Raw genomic sequence first — 17,874 nt, 5'->3', positions numbered from 1 at the left:
CAACAACAACAACTGCTGCTGCTGCTGCTGCTGCTGCTGCTGCTACTACTACTACTACTACTACTACTACTAGTATTAACTACTACCACTACCATCACCACCACTACTACTACTACTACTACTACTACTACCACCACCACCACCACTACTACTACTACTATATGATGCAGGTCCTGCCCACCCAAGTTCATGATAATAGGGGCCAACATTGCATGTCTTCGGCAAGACATTGGAAATATGTAGACAGATCTGAACCAGCCCTCACTGACAGAAATACCACAGTGAGTGAGAAACATGATATGCATATTGACATACACCAATACTACCTGAGTACTGATGCAACATTTTGTTGAGCTTAACAAAAAGATTAACCCTTGTGTTGCATAATGAGAGAAACACATCATAGCTCGTGCTCTTTAATATGGCATAAACAAATTACAGGTAGAAAAAGCCAATGCTTGGCTATACTTTGTTTCATCTATAATGCATACTAGTATATTTTACCCTCAGGATAATACAAACAATAGACAGTGAGCAACAAGTCTGCAGTCAATACACAACAGGTTTGGGGCAGTGCAAGACCTTGGAGGGTCTTAGGCATGAATTCCTTAGATGTCTCGGGAATGCAATTATAAAAGTGTGATTCAAGATCTTCAATAAGAAATGGTTTCGTAACTCACTAACACGGTGGAGGCAGAATGTAGCATTCATCATCATCATCATCATTATCACTCAAGTACCATTAAATGAGTTTTTTGTGTCCACAATAGCATAACTTTTGTTTGTAAAATACAGTCTTGGATTCTTAGTAATTTCTGTAAATGAATTACCAAATGACCATTTTTGTAATAGTTGTGGGAAGATCTACCCAAAAATTTAAGGGGCTTCAGTGATCATGCAAGACTAAAGCATTGGTGTGAAACTTGATAGATTGGGCTTCCTCTGAACAGTTTGATGAATGTACAGACATCACAGGATACATCCAAGGCTGCAATACTGAACTGTAGAGCAGTGATAAATGTGCCGCTCAAAAAGCCACAGCCTGATGCACCTCACACCTTCACTATGAGATCCACAGTCCTTGGTGCTCACAATCACAAGCTAATGGCTACACCTGAATAAGAAAATATTTAAGTACAGAATACACTCTCCTGTTTTCCTCAAATATACAAAGTAAAAGACTGTGCAGTACAAGTGGATTAATTCAAGAAATCAAACTTGAAACAAGTATACCACATTGAACTCATTTACTTTATAACTGACTTTGGTTAATATATCATCAGTTTCTTATGAATATAAATATAAATGTGCTTCAAAAGGTAAATTCATATAATTCATAATATACAAACAAAATTCCAGTATTCTACATAAAGCTGAGAATCTAGGAATATAATAGAGTTAACAAACACCAAGCATTCACTTCAGAAATCTTGCATTATAAAAAGAGAGCACTGGCTATCCTATTCCTTGTTGCTAAACCATCTTTGGTAACTGCATAAAGATAAGCTCAGTAAGTATAACCTGCTTGATGCACATACCTACAAAGTTTCACATAAGGCATGTGCATCCTCATGATTTGCACAAGCATCACACACTGTGGAGATCATTGCTTGAACACCTCTCTGCATTACAGCACAAGACCAGACCTATTAAGTATACTTGTTCCTAGGAAAAACTGGGTAAACAGAATAATGACAGTGAGGAACAGGATATGAAATAGGGTGAAATGTAATGTGGCATGCGTGGTAAAATCCTAAATGGTTTGTGTTGTCATAAGAAGGTAGTTAATGCATTAGTGCTGTACCACAGCAATTATGATGACTTTCATCAGTAAAAGACACACTTAGACATGTTAGGTCCACTCCACAGCTAGATGTGATGTACCCCAATGCACTAAATAAGCACACAAGCAGCCTACTTACTGTAAACTGCAGAATGTAATGAAGCCTGCCACAGAAGCTGACTAGCCTCATGCAAGAATCTCCTTCAGTATCACTCAGCCTCAATCAAATCCATTACATCCATTACATAAAAAAAACAGTTACCTCATTTATACAAAATGGAATAAATTCTGAAGTGAATTTTAATTTTGTACCTTAGAAGGTAAATAAAAAAATAATAAAATAATAAGATTAAACATTCTGCTCAAAACCGATTCCTTTTCAAGTGTAAAAATTTGCACCAGTAAAATATGTACAATATTATTCTTCACTGAAAATTTTGATATTATTTTTGGTTCAGATTTTCTTATGATCAGCTTTTCTTTGAAAGACGACCAGTGCTTTATTAATGCAATACATGGTAACCTATGGATTGATTCTGCCTCGCTGAGTATAACTTATGAAGTGAAGTATGGATCACAGTGTAGTATTTTCAAAGCAAGAAACATTAAGACAAGGAATATTGAATAGCATTTAATGTAGAAACATAAAATATCAGCATGTTTTGATAGTATTTTATCATACACTTGTATTTTTCATACCACGAATATATCTAGATAAATATGAGCAAAGTATATATAAGTAGTATATATATGTTTTCATGCTTATTTAAGTAAGTATAGACATAATTTAAGTCATCATACAGATAACTGAGCAAATGTGTGGCTACAATTATTTGAATTAAGTGGTTAACCGAGGATCACAAAAATATCTGGTCCATTTGGTTGGTAGGATGAAGAACAGGGATGTGCCCTCAACCACAATGCGTTGTCTTCCACACACATACCATCCTTTTCTGTTTCCAAACATAACTTTCCATCATAATGAAATAAGATTAGAGATTAAATTTAGTTCTCCTTTATCTTTAATAAAATAACCTATAACGATTCCTTCCTATCACTGGCCTCTATATCATGAGTCTTCAATGGCACCAACTGATCTTCCAAGGCACTTACTGGGGTGGGGCAGAGTGGGACTGTAATGGTTACTGGGGGAATGAAAGGCTTTTCACTTTACATATCTAAGTATATTCAAAATGTTCTGGAAATGGCTAGTTGAAATGTATTAAAGAATAAGTATATGCCAGACTACAAGGATTAAATGGCACAATTGGTGAAGAAAAAGAAGGGGAATGGGAAAGGGTTAAGACTCAATAGGGAAAAGAAGTGTTAGGAGAGTGTCTAGCTCAGGTGTAAGACAAAGATGTGAATTGAATGAAGTTGGAGGAGAGAGAAGGTGAGCCATTTAGAAAGAAATTGTGGAGTAGTATGTGGTGCATTACCTAGTGGTCATCAGTGGTATAAGCTCCACCGTGCACTTTATACTACCATTATTTAGTGAAGACGAGCCTTAAGTCTCTGACTTTGGTGGCAAGTGAACCAGTTTTGTTTGTATAAAAAGTCAGTAAGGTAGTTGCATCATATTGTGATGACCCATTACCGTGTCTACCCTCTCATTAACAGGAGTAATGTGGTGCTTATGGAAGTCTAATGGAAAAATAAATTTGGCTTGTTGTGGGAGGTGAATTGCTTGCACCAAATTAACTTTTGCTCTTAGAAATTTACATTCACAAAACACAATCACTCATGAATAATACAATCTTTATTTACAATTTACTTAGAAACTTTTACATCAATTCATACTAAGTATCAACTTTACATGTATGGAAGATGCAAGCAGACAGTGTAAAGAGTAAATCTGTTCAGAATTGAGGTGACTTGGCCATACTGAGAGATGAAAAGTGAGGAGTGCATGACAAAAAAGGTGAACATGAGTGACATCAAGGATTCTGACAGAATGGGATGCCACTTAAAAGATGGAGGAATAGGATGAAAGAGTTCATGGTGTGAATAAGAGGTTACTAGAAAAGGAGGGATTAAACAAGCAAGAAGAGTGTGTGTGGATAGGAAGGGGTGCTGGCTCTGCTCCTATAGCCATCCCCTTGGAAGACACTCATAGAAAAGCAAGGAATCAGAAAAGCAAAACCAAACATGGAAGACCTGAAGTAAAGCACATTTACTTTCCTATAATCCAAATTATACTGATATGCCACTGTGATAATTACTCATCAAGCACAATGCTATTCTAACTAAAAAGAAATTTACTATGAATATCCAAAAGTTGAATGCTAAAAGATTCATGCAGCTCAATGGTAACTGTGTTTACTCCACAAAAGCACCACTTCAGCTTATGAGACACTAATTTGGAAATAAACTACATACTTACAAATACACTGTTAACTAATATATATTCAATAAACTTTCCTTTAGTTATGAAAACAGCAAAAGAAGCAAAATATCTCAAATTCCCAGCTAACATTTTTGCCAGCTGCCCATCACTACCACTGCCTTCTCATGCACCATGTAGGCTTAACTTGTTATATATCTAAAATTACAATGTCTAATCATACAAAATATGACTGTAAGTCTGTTATGAATGGTAAACAAAGAAGCCTGAGCTGTTTTGGATACTCTTTGCACATACTTTTATGTCATTCATTTGTCAGACAGGTTTACAAATAGGACCTTTACTTCATCATCCAAGATTATGTATAGCCAGAAGCTTTTGGTGTATGTATAACAAGAGTGACAACAGTTATGAACATCCCAAATGAACCATGTAGGCAATTCCCGTGGTGGTAATTCAAACTGACAACCACTCAGTTGTTTTAGGATGCAAGTTCATCATCACACAATGATGTCCTGCATTCCTGTTATCACTACTGATGCAGATCATCAGATACACTAGAAAGAGAATAAATGTCTTCTACTTTCCTTTCCACTGCTTAATGCAACTAGCCAAGCTTAGTGTACTTCAAATATAAGCCTTACAATACAATGTATATGAACATCAGTTTGTGGCAAGCTGTTATAGCATAGTATGCTGGTTGCATGGAAATAGGAAAGCAAGAATGTCCAAAAATGTCTTCAAATATTCATCTAACTACATCATATCTTATGAAGGACGGCAGGTATGAAGGCTTCTGGCAATGATGTGCATAATACAAGTTTACAAATGAACCGCAGCTTTCAAGTACATACTCAAACGCCCCAAATTCATGAATACCCAAATCAGATGTGCTACTGATAAATGAAATAGTTCAAACTTTAGTGTGCATTAAGTTTGCAAGCAAGGAAAATTTTTCTATGATAGTTTTGTACATTCTAAAGAAAATACTGTCCATTAATTAAACTGATAAATAGTTAAGTATGAAAACCATCAAAGTTTTAAGATAACACGGTATAACCTATAATGACAGACTTTTCAGAATTCTCTCATAACATCATAGAATTCACATTTTATAGAAACACTTCTGTGATCTTTTCTATTATGATGATTTACTGATAAAAAAAAATTCTTCCTAACAATACATCAATATACATTTACAAGTACATATATCTGTATCATATATCCATAAAAGCTTTTAAGTAAAAAATAGCATGAAAATCTAGGTACTTTTACTATAAAAAATCTTTTATATTTATCACTGAACCTCCTCAGTTTACTGTATGACATACAGTACATTATGAAAATATCAAACAAAATAATTACACCACATGAAAGAAGAAGTAAAGCTCTGATCTCAATAGTAATCCAATATTGTTTCCATCTCTCCTCTTTCTTCAACTAGAAATTTGTACATCTCCCCAATGTGCATCACAGTAGATCATCAACAATAGCTCGTCAAAGAAAGACCGTGCCCATCTCCCGCTGAGGTGAGGTATATTTCACATAAAACTTTGGTATAAAATCAACAAATACTATACATATAAGGTGATACCTCGTACAAAATATACATACAAAACAATGGTCCCAATCTGGAAATATATGAGTGTCTGCATGCTAAGTTCAAGTCTACATTGCATTAACTTACTGTAATCAATTCAAGTAGTGTATCAAACAAAACATAGTAATCCTGGTAGGCTTGAAAGCTTTCTTCAGCACTGTTGGTGACTACTGCTCATGCTTGAGATAAGCGCTGCTCAGTGATGACAGGAACCACTGCAAGGAAAAACAGGCTCAGTTCAAAATATTAAACTGAAATGGAAAAGTAAGATGCTGAATTATTACTGTATTTATTATCCTGTCCCTTTGAGTAAGAAAGAATGTTATAAAATACAGACAGACACAAGTAGTAGCCCTATTGCCTCTTGAGCTGTTCAGCCATACATTGTGTGCCAAGGGAATAAATGAAGTAACTCTATAATTTGTAGTGTCAGTGGCTTGTAGGTATGTAAGAATGTACTATTGAATTTGAGGCTGGCTGTGGAATATTGCATAACTGAGTATGTGGTTTGGAGAATGTGGGAGAGATTGAAGAACATATTGGCATTGCAGGAAAACGTGTTAGTATGCAGAAAGAGTTCATACTGCATGAGGTGTTATTGGTGCAAGATGCAGAGTTGGTGTGCATTCTGCTGCAGGAGTTAGAAGGGAATGTAATAGTGTAAGGAGTTGTTGCCCTTACTGGTGCTGAAGAACTTTATTAGTCGTAACTTCAATGGTAGCGAGCTGCATAAATGAAACAAAGTGCCAAAGTGAATTCAGTTCCTGAGCTATTTCATTGCTCTATACAAACATTGCAAGTCAAGGTTTAAAGAAAAAATAGAATACAGCATTTTTCCAGAGAGAGAGAGAGAGAGAGAGAGAGAGAGAGAGAGAGAGAGAGAGAGAGAGAGAGAGAGAGAGAGAGAGAGAGAGAGAGAGAGAGAGAGAGAGAGAGAGAGAGAGAGAGAGAGAGAGAGAGAGAGAGAGAGAGAGAGAGAGAGAAAGGTAGGTAAATTCAGTTGAGTACTAGTCAGGTATTGAACAATCTTCTAATTTTCCAAGAAGTGCATATGAAGATAAGCAGCCAAGAATGATTACAGGAAAGGCAAGCTGGCACACAACATGCAAACAAGCAAAATAACAATTACATCAAAGCATAAAAGCTATTAATCACAAATCGGTGCAGCAAGAATGTGAAGAGTATTTTTCTGCAGAACATAATATTTAAAGACCCACATAATGTAATGTATCTGATTATCAAAATGGATGGAAATACCTGCATCGTTGAATCTTCAAGTGGCACCTGGACATAAAATGTGGTAGGCTCCATTTGTACGGTGCTAGGATAGCATGCAGTACTGGTGCTAGAGGGTTCTACTGGTGTGCTCGCTGCTCGATAACTCTGTCTGGAACTTCTGCTATAATTCATGTTACCAGATGCTATGTTACTTCCCACTCTACTCTGATTACTGGTTGTTGGTCTGGAAGTGACACTTTTTGCCACTCCTTCTGTAATGTCTTTACCAATCTTGCCAAAAGTAAGTCCTATTGACCCAACAACGCCAAAGAGGCTTTTTTTAGGAGTAGGGTTTTGTCTAGAAGGTTTACTAGCGTGCTGTGGTGAGCCAAACAAAGTGCTACTGGGACCCTTTTCATGCATTTGATCAGCAGGCACTTGCATACGTTGCTGACTTACGTGTGCTTGTTGCTCAGAGCTTATCGGCACTACTTTAGCATTGTTTCCGCTGCCAAACACACCAAGAACACGTTTCTTTTCCTGCTTGACAGTTAGACGCAGTCCACTGGGAGTGAGCACGGGAGGCTCTGACATCTCATCAAAGCTGTGCACCCATTCAACCTGAAGAGAGACCAAATACATTCAGAAAATCTTTTTATTAATAATATTTATATCAAAATATGTTGATACCACTCATTAATTCTTTCAACATAATCATCTCATCATTTTTCCTCACTTTATTAACTTAATTTTATCCAGTATCTCTACATGACAGTCTTACAATCAAGAAATACTTACTTAGATACCTGTTCTTGTGAACTCCCTGTAAGAAACAGCCACAGTAGAAGAGTTCCCACTTATCTATCTGTTGACTTTATATTTTGATGTTCCATTCCTCTCACTTTAGTATCCAACCAACTTTCTCTCTCTCTCTCTCTCTCTCTCTCTCTCTCTCTCTCTCTCTCTCTCTCTCTCTCTCTCTCTCTCTCTCACACACACACACACACACACACACACACACACACACACACACACACACACACACACACACACACTTTACTGATTTATCCTCACTTTGCAGTGGTCAAGCAAATGGATGTGTCATGTCTGTATAAGGAAAAAAAAAATCCTTACTATTAAATCTGATGCAATCATCTTTTGACTTATTCTATATACTCTATCTCAGAAAAATATGGCATGGCAGCCAAACCTTGAGATGTCCCAGGATGTCATTGCGGGAAATCTGCATCACTCTTTTGTTTGTTGCCAAAAGCACAGACTTGCTGGAAGTGATATTGGCATGTGCCACATAGACATCTGTCTTGGAGTAACGTCCTTTCTCAAGTTCCTGTAAAGTCAATAATAGTATTTTCACCATTCATTTACATTAACCATGTGACCTGAAGCAATGCTGAAGTTAATACCATTACTAGTATAACCCACTTGGTTCACTCATGATGGGCCTGGATGAAGGCAAGCCAGGTCAAGAGCATTGCTGTGGCATAGTGGATAAGGTGGTCATCCTCGGATCGAGCAGACGTCCACACATAGGTTCGAATCCCACCACATACCGATTTATAGTTATGGCATTTGTCGAGTCGTTTAAAGTTACTTACATGTCACCATGATATCCAGGTTCAAGGTGGTTACACCAAAGATGCACTTGAGTGGTGATCTGGGCCCTAATATGGGTACCACTATAAATAAATTTGCCTGCACCACTAATGGGCAGAAGCTTAACAGTGCTTCCCTCACATACTCTTCAAGTATACCTACAGACGCTATAGGCCATAACGTAAAAAAAAAAAAAAAAAAAAAAAAAAAAAGAAGCTAATTACTACACGAGTAAAATATGTAAATAATACAACAACCAAACAGAACTGTTATCATGAACTGTCAGCATGTCTTTCATGAGAAACAAAAAAATAATGGTAATGTTTCTCACCTGCAACATCTTGGCACCTTGAGCGAAGTGCTGCACATAGGGACGAATCACACCGTCTGCTGCAATGAATCTGGCAGGTCGCTGCCGTACTATCTCTTCAGTTGAGTCTGTTGCTCTGTGGTGATAGTTATCATAACATCAAGCTACAGTACACTGATGTGCTAAATGAATGTGTGAGGAAAACAAAACATGAGGAGGTTATGAACTTTTAGAAAATCATAATCTCTTTCTTGCTGAAATTAATCCATAAAGAATTAAGTGGTTAACGGTCACACATGCACTGATTTCAGGGCTAAATTACAATTGCAGGCAACCCTATTACTGGTGATGGTTGTTCCACTACTGCCTGAAACTGACAGCTTGATTATTTCTGGAAAAGTTTTAATTTTGAAACAAAGATTGTATAAGAAATTGATTCAATCATCACAGAAGAAAAACCTATATATGCCAGTAAAAAGAAGCATGGAAGATCACACATCAAACTTGCCTTTTGTGCAGACCTTTGCTTACTTCAACACCAGCACTGACATCTGCCTGCACCTACCTCTCTTGGAACCTTTGGCTCAGGTCAAATACAACAAATAAGCAAAGAAGCTCACACATAATCAAATGTTAACCACCAAGCTGAGTAGTTCAAACGATGAGAGTGAGCACTTACTACCACATGCCAAATGTAGCCCTGCCCCGTGAACTACTTTGGCAGCAGCTGGAATTTCATATTCCCTCTTAGAATATTTTGTATGGACAGAAGAAACTGATGCACTATCAGCTGGTGGCAAATCTATGGTGTATCCACAGTTAAAGCGTTAATGAATAAGGAACTTTGAGATGAATGTTACATTTCACCAGACAGTGGATAAACCTATAACAACTTGCCTCATGACAGCATCAAAGGACCCACTGGCAAAATCAATGACTCCTGAGGCTGGGCGAGTCACCAGTCCCACCACACCCTTGCCCATACCCTTGAAGAAACCCTCCACACCTTCTTCTCGGGCACCATCGATTGGCTTCATGAAAACTCCAGTCACTCCATCAACCACTCCCTGCAAGATGACACACTGATAGGCTAGTACTTGGAAATAATTATCAATTGTTCCACATCAGAATGTTCCAGACAAATATACTGAAAATATTCCTATTTGTTACAGTGTCCACCTTATAATCATTATATCACTATCACTATACACACACACACACATGAAGGAATAATAAGAATCCAGATGATCCAAAACAAAGACTGATCAATGGTGTGCTGTCATTTCATTCGAATACATTCCTGACTAGTGACTGATGGAGTCTGACAAAGCCTTTTTAAGTCTGTATTGATTAATGAGGTGATAAACAGTCCTGACAACCTCTATAAAGGGAGCCACACAGGCAAAACTCATTGTTACTTACAGTAACGATGCCTTTTCCTCCTCTAGCCAAAGTTTCTATGCCATCAGCGGGTTTGCGATGCATGGCTTCTCTACGTCTCTTCTGGTATTCATCATCCAGTGTTAATGCTGCTACTCCTTTCCCTGAAGGTTAACAGTAAGGAAAAACTTGTAATGCGCTGCAACAAGAACCAGGTATGTTCTAAGTTTCAGTCTCATACAAAATTCATGATGTCAGTGGTTAAGGTGGTGAGGATAATTTTTTTTTTAATACTATCAATGTGTCAAATTAACCTTTTACACTTAATGTATCAGTTTTTAATGTTTTGTGGAACTTGGGTTTATTGGGAACCTAATAACAATTAGGCAAAAGTATAATGTGACAACTTGCCAATTGTTCCTGTGATGCGAGACACTGCCCCAGCTGCCCCACCAACAGTCTTGCCCATAAAGCTGGTCACACCGTACATCATACCCTCAGCAAACTCTCCTGGACCTTCAATTGCTCCCTGGAAAAGGGTTAAGATGTTTGTACAATTTGCTGGGTCAACTCCATCTTATTTGTTTCCTCAATGTAATGTTATAATCAAATAAGAAAAGAAGGTTCAAAATTTCTCACTGGACTGTACTATTTTCCCCATGTGGCTTAATTTCAGAAAGTGTAATAAGATTGCTGGAAAAATGTAGTTTTAGCATCCACAACCAGATGAAAACAAAAAAAACTATCCATACTTGTATATCAACATAGATGGGCACAATAACAAAGGAATTGATCATGATAACCAATAAATTGATAACAATAACCTTATTGATGACAATCAATAATCGTAATTGATAACTAGAGGTAATTTATTGCCCAATTATGAATAAACCAATAAATTTATGTCTTAGATAAAAGAATTGATAAATCCCAATCTCTATTTTTACCTTTATCCAAGAAAACTTACAAAAATGTGAGAAAACTTCAAATTCAATGTTTACCTTGTCTCTTCCCAAATAAAAAGAAATAATTTAAGTAAAATAAATTTTTTTTATTTCTTTAATTTAAAACTTTAAAAACATAAATCATCGATTATTGCTAGTTTGGAACAAAAGTTTTGGTGATATCAATTAATCGATAATATGAGAAAAATTATAATCTGATAACCGATAACCCAATAATGATAATTCATCCCACTAACACACACCTTTGCTCAAATTGTATCTCCTCCTGGAGTTATTAACTAATTCTACTTATTATTTGTTTCCCTGGAAAGAAAACCTTATGATGCAAAGAACTGTAGCACAGAAATAGAATTATGAGTGGTAAAAAATAAATTACAGTAATAATGCCCACCTGTGTACATCCATCAAGGTAAGAATATGACTATTCAACACTTTACCTATGGCAAATTACTCAATATTTATGAAACCTAATTATGCTTTAGCCTAGTAATTTATTACCACATCATCATGCTATCAATGTTCACTGCATTATCAAAGGAGATCTGATTCAGATTAGCAATAACTACAAGAATTGTGATACAAAATGACAAAACTCAATCTAACAATCTTGCACAGGTGCTGTCAAATTAAAATAACTTTCTGGTTATAAATTCTAACATTAAGAATTCCTGAAAACAAATAAATAAACTGTAAGCCTTACCTGGAAGGGCTCATAGAAGAGATCCTCCACACCCTTGGTCAGTCCCACCACAAGGCCAAATGGATTACCAATAACGTCCAGACCAAGAACCAGCACATACAGCTGCTTCACCACCTGGCCCTGGTAGTGAGCCACCATCTCCTGCACCAACTGATTCCAGCTCATCCACTGGTTCTGACGCTCCATATAGGCAAGTCTGTAAAAACATGATGCTTGATTAACTTATATGTAAACTATCTTTGTATAACTAGTAATCACTTTTAATTTCTTATTGTTGTGGGTATTTCTGATGCTCCACATAGGCAAGCCTTTGTAAAAACAGAATGCATCTTAAACTTATATGTACTATTTCTGTCTGGTAATTCATCACATTTAATTACTTACTGTGACTGACATACAACACAACAATAATGGATCCAGAAATGGTGCAATGCTTACACATCTTATTTACATAAAGTACTTTCACGCAATTTACAATAAACTTATATGTAACATTTTACTATGATGGGTATAAATGATAATAATCATGAATCAAGAAGTGGTGCAATGCATATAGGTCTCATTTCCAATATTATAACTTATACCTGAAGACAACATCTTGAACTTCTGTTAGGGTGACCCCCACACTCTGTAGGAAGAGATGGATCACTTGGCTGCCCACAGGTGCTGCTGATCCTGCATCTGCTGCTGATAGGGAGAAGCTCAGGTGCATCTGGAAGGATTGCATCAAACTGGGTGGTTATGGTCTCTTTATCTCATGGAAACTAAGAAAAACATGTAAAGTTTTGCAGAAGAAATTATTTGTTACAGGCTTAAATTTCTTTAGAAAAAAAGTTACAAGCCTCTAAAAATTATCATAAGAAGATAATCATGATATCTCTTAATCAAGAAAACTCCAAAGAGAATAAAGACATGTTTATATACTCATATTACAGGTAAGATGCAAGAAAACTGTCCTTGCTCTAGTTCTCAATCAAGTTACTAGACTGAAAAGCTTTAAAATATTTGAAGTTCTAATGGAAATTCTTTTCTTTACTGAGTGCAGAAGTAAGTGTGTTTGCTCTTTTGGTACATATAAAAAGTTAAGGAATAATTGTAATGGCATATTTCTGGTGTATTGCATTAAGATGAACCTTGATTGGTGAGAGGTGCAGTGTGTCAAAGTAGTCTTTTCTCCCTTCACTGGCATGGCTCTTCACCATCGAGGTCAAAGTTCCATGTACTATCTTTTCGTCTTTTTCGTATTTTTCAACCTGAAATAAAGAGAATGCTTGTCAAATAACAAGAAATAAAAATATCAATAATACTATCACCACCATCACTTTCAGACTGAAAGGATTTGAGAAAAGAAGAGAGCATTGGGAAGCAAATACCAAAATAGCATACCATATTCTGTTTCTTGAACTCTGCCCTTCAATGTCTCATGTAATTTATGTGCATAAAATATTTTCAAAATCTCAATTCATGATACTGAGTTTTGCACAACTTTCAAATCACACATCAAACAATCAATGTAGCATGAAGCATTTATAATCAATTGTAAACTCTAATGAAAACCAGTGGGAAGTTTAGAATATTGATTAAATGGGAAAAAGCATTCACATACAGAATATAGATCTGTAGACACTTCTCTGCTTGGGAGAAGGACTTCCATGACAGCATAGACAAAAGGCAGCTCCACCTTAACATGGAATTCTTGAATTAGGAACGCCAGGTATCTGAATTGCGTCAGCATTGGTGAAATCATCTTCTGAGCAACACTGACTTCACAGAATGGTTTGGCAACTGGAAAAAAATACAATATAGGATATCCAATAACAAAGTTAGGTATTTCTATCAAGGAAGGATTAGTTCTATAATTCACAGAATTGTTTATTTTATTCTTCATCTGTTGAAGTTTTCTCTGAAGGCAATATTAGTTTAGAGACTTTGAGCAGTTCTGTCTTAAGCTGCACATTTAAGTAACTGTTACAAATGCAAGGACAGGTGACTTGCAATATGTGTATCTCCTAATAGGAAAATACATGAGGATCTGCAATCAATGCAAAAGTGAACAACTGAAAAAATGGAAGGTTGTTTCATTCTGGAGCAGCCACCACACAAACCTTCAAAAGTCATGCTTATCAAGACAGCCTTACAAGTTATGCAGTGTGTGTGACATTCATGTTCAGTACTGACCTGTGTCAGCAAGTACACTGCGCGGGGTGGGCACTCGTGCCAGGACAACAGGGAACATTACATCACATGCCTGGTTGTCCACCTGTACACTGTTCACCTTGAGGTGGATCCGACGTTGGTGGGTTGACTGGCTGAACTACGAGGAAAATGACAGTAAAACTTCAGCGACCATATCCTACAATAATTTATTGCATTGAAGACCACTGTCCTGAATACTATTTGTGAATTTTACGTTTTAAGATGTATAAGTATGATGTTGGCAGTCTCCCAGGAACTAGAGCTGTTATCACAGTGATAAAGTGTAAATTTTTGGAGAAGATTTCCTGACTGTGTTGTGGTCCATGGGTGGTGTGTACAGCAACCACACTCCTGAGATCAGAACTGCTAAAAAAAGTTACCTGTAACCAGACACCAGGCTGGAAGGTTCGTCTAATTTTTCTTTTGAATGGCTTTGACACCGTCATCTTGGCAAAGTCCACCTGTAACCAAACATTCCCTTAATGTTTATTCAAATACACACACACACACACACACACACACACACACACACACACACACACACACACACACACACACACACACACACACACACACACACAATCTATCTATAACATAATAACAAGAACACAAAGGAAGAAATTTATAGTATCCTTCCTCTTCCATTTTAGCATCCAGTTGTGATGGGAGAGAATATGATGGCTTCATTCTTCATTCTTCTGATCCTTTGGTGATGTGTGCATGGCCAGCCTGTGTTCCCTTCAGCATGAATCATCTTCATTTTCCTTGATTTACTACATTTCCTTTCTCCTGATATTTGCTCAAAACACAAAACTGCATCATACTCTTGCTGTTATTTTTCTTGCAAGTATTATGAAGTTTATTTATTTTAGGTTTAGTATTTCATTTCTAAGAATCATACTGATGATGACAATAATGATGAATAATTACAGGAAGCTTGAATATGAAGCAAACTTACCTCCAGATTGCGAGTGCACACAAAGTGGCTACAAACACTTGAAGCATCTGGCAAAGCTTTAATTTGAGCTTGGTATAGCTGATAACACTTTTCTAGCAGCTCTGTTTGTGACTGAGTGAAAGGCCTGTGTTTCCTGCCTTTCTCCTTACAGTGTTCCCACACCACTCCAGAGCTGGCAGAAGAGTGGAGTGAAATTAACACAAGTCATTGGTAAACTAACCACTTAAATAACTTGCACAATGGTTATCTACAGCTGATCTGAGTATTCACTTTGCAAACACTGAAAAAGACGGTGGAGAAAAAAAAAAAAAAAAAAAAAAAAAAAAAAAAAAAAAAACTGTCAGTGTCAGCGTCCATGCACAATCCAACTATGTAGTTTGATCCGATTGCCCAGGAGAGCAAAGCAGTGATAATATCTGACCTGGCAACTCAAAACAGATAGTGACCTTGAGCATACTCAAGCATAAACAGTTTCAGTATAGATTTGATAGTTGAGTGTTCTTAAGTTCACTTCTGCAAGTTACTGATATAGTATATCTATCCCTATCATCCACCAATGGCTACAAACTGCATGTTACTGGTGACAAAATAGTGTGTGCTGTTGTGTGGTGATGACTAAAAACATCTAAAAAACAATTAGAATTGCTAGAGTTAAAGAGAAAATTGTATATTGTTTGCTCAGCAAAAACAGAATATAATTCTCACCTAACAAGAAAGAAATTGAAAGAAATTTTTGTCATGGTAATCTTGGCCACATCTTTGAACTTCTTAACCCAACAGTGCACAGTTCTCTCCCTAACTTTAGTAGTACCAGTTGGTCTTAAGTGTTTTATTTTTCAGCACAAGGCAGCTACAGAACGCTATTCCATCAATAGTAATAAGTAGTTTACTAGCCTTTAGTGGATGATATGGAAAGATATGTTACAGTAACCTGCAGAAGTAAACTTGGGAAAGCATGCATGAAAAAACATTTTATTACTCAACTATCAAATCTATACTAAACCATTAACATGTGAGTGTGCCCAAGGCCCCCATCCATCTTGAGTTACCAAGTGAGATATTATCATTGCTCTGCTCACCCATGCAATCAGATGCAGATGTTGACACCAACTGAAAAATTAGCAATCTTTTTTTTTTTTTTTTTTCAATTGTATGTATTAATGTGTATTCATCACAATAAGAGTATCAAAACTGCGACAAGAATTCATAGGACAATACAATGAGGTTAATCTAAGCATACCACTGAATAGTGAGAAAACAGGTACAGAATCATTTTTACAAACATTTTGTCTCCTGTAAGGGGTGAAGAGGCACTTCAATAAATGCTATTGACATCAACATATCTCTTTATCTTTAATAATATAAATTCACAAAAGTTATTGTCAAGGCAGTTGAACAAAAGTACTTATATCTTATTATATAAATCTTAACCTGGAATGTGTACAAACATACCTGGCAAGGCTGATATAGGCAACCTCCTTCCTGTCATTATCATCCACTAGTGAAAGTCCAATGCTGTTGAGTGAGAGCGTTATTTCTTGCTGGAATCGTTCCAGCATGGGAGCATTCAGAGCAGCAGAGGTGATGTTAATATCATCAATAAATAGTACACATCTCTGCTGATTCTGCAGGAACACAGCCCAGAAGACAGATCCATCAGCTGTCCCACCCTGGTCATCCTGGAGGGAAAATGGGAACAAATTATTCTAATTACTGTGTTTGTATGTACAAGGGATCCTCGTGATTCGACCATTCGCAGTTTGATTTATTGCCAATTAGAACTCAGTTAATTAATAACCAATCCTCAAGCTTCGATTGAGTGACTCACCAATTCGACATTCCTATCTCATACGCCATCCACACAGTCAAATCCGCCGCCACCCCAAATTCGCCGTAAATTCGTGTAAGGGGTTATCACACTGGCCTATGATATGCGGAACGAGGAACATCTGCTCCAGAACTTTCCTGGGATTAGCGGAGCAAAGTTGGGATGGCTTCATATCCATTCCAGTTCTTCGTATGCTATCCCAATGAAAAAATAAACATAAGATATGTAATAAAACCCTATCATTCAAACTAAAAAGAACGTGCCTGAATTTTTCATATATTGAATATTAAATATTTCATCAGTCTAGAAAGACAAAATATATGTATATCATGTCGATAGTTTGGGTTCATGGCAACCATCCCCCGACTCAAAAAGTTGCTGATGCGCAGCTCTCGGTTCTTCCCTAGTTTCCTTTTCTTCCTTTACTTCAATAACTGGAAGTGCAAGTGCAATGGCAGCACAAAGCAAAGGTTGAGGTATAAGCAACATGGTTTTGTTCTGGTTTGTTTTGATTAGGCTTGGTCTTGGTTGCTGGGCCATTTGCCTAGCATAGCAAGAACGCTGCCAGCTTGTGTGTGATAATGTTCCTGATTTTGTACCAAGAACCATGGCCCGTGTTCCGCGTATCATAGGCCAATGTGATACCCCCTTAAACCGACACTACCCTGTGCAATATAAATGAAGCCTTTAATAGTACTGATTTAGTCTAAATTAGTGATTTTTAGAGGTTATAGTGATGTTTTGGGTGGTCTATGCTGGAGGTTGGTCCCTATCCCCACTAATTCTTAAGTATCTTATGGGAAAAATTGCATCATGATTCGAATAAACGCTGATTCAACCGATGAAAAACTGCCCTAACCCCGTCAAATTGCAAGGATACCCTGTAATTGTGTACAGGTAACTCTTGATTTATGCGTGTTTAATTTACGCGTTTTTGTTAATACATGACTGGAAAAATATTATAATTAATTATATTTC

The 17,874-nt window shown here is 36.9% G+C and overlaps 1 protein-coding gene across 1 annotated transcript in view; it reads right to left on the bottom strand.

Moving 5' to 3' along the window:
- Positions 1-403: 403 nt before the first annotated feature.
- The window catches only part of LOC123519795 (vacuolar protein sorting-associated protein 13-like), a 59,501-nt gene continuing 42,030 nt past the window's right edge, over positions 404-17,874 (bottom strand). The window contains exons 52-66 of the mRNA XM_045281313.1: positions 16,521-16,747; positions 15,069-15,240; positions 14,491-14,571; positions 14,093-14,228; positions 13,521-13,699; positions 13,048-13,167; positions 12,499-12,626; positions 11,915-12,110; positions 10,661-10,778; positions 10,292-10,413; positions 9,767-9,936; positions 8,891-9,005; positions 8,156-8,293; positions 6,985-7,566; positions 404-5,942 (exon numbers count right to left, since the gene is read on the bottom strand). Coding sequence (XP_045137248.1) covers positions 5,895-5,942; positions 6,985-7,566; positions 8,156-8,293; positions 8,891-9,005; positions 9,767-9,936; positions 10,292-10,413; positions 10,661-10,778; positions 11,915-12,110; positions 12,499-12,626; positions 13,048-13,167; positions 13,521-13,699; positions 14,093-14,228; positions 14,491-14,571; positions 15,069-15,240; positions 16,521-16,747 — 2,532 coding nt within the window. The 3' untranslated portion in view covers positions 404-5,894. The remainder of the gene's footprint in view (positions 5,943-6,984; positions 7,567-8,155; positions 8,294-8,890; positions 9,006-9,766; positions 9,937-10,291; positions 10,414-10,660; positions 10,779-11,914; positions 12,111-12,498; positions 12,627-13,047; positions 13,168-13,520; positions 13,700-14,092; positions 14,229-14,490; positions 14,572-15,068; positions 15,241-16,520; positions 16,748-17,874) is intronic.

The sequence above is a fragment of the Portunus trituberculatus genome, chromosome 46 (genome assembly GCF_017591435.1).
Source record: "Portunus trituberculatus isolate SZX2019 chromosome 46, ASM1759143v1, whole genome shotgun sequence".
Lineage (NCBI taxonomy): Eukaryota > Metazoa > Arthropoda > Malacostraca > Decapoda > Portunidae > Portunus > Portunus trituberculatus.
Note: the sequence above shows the minus strand (reverse complement) of the source record. Positions and strands in the feature narration are given on the sequence as shown.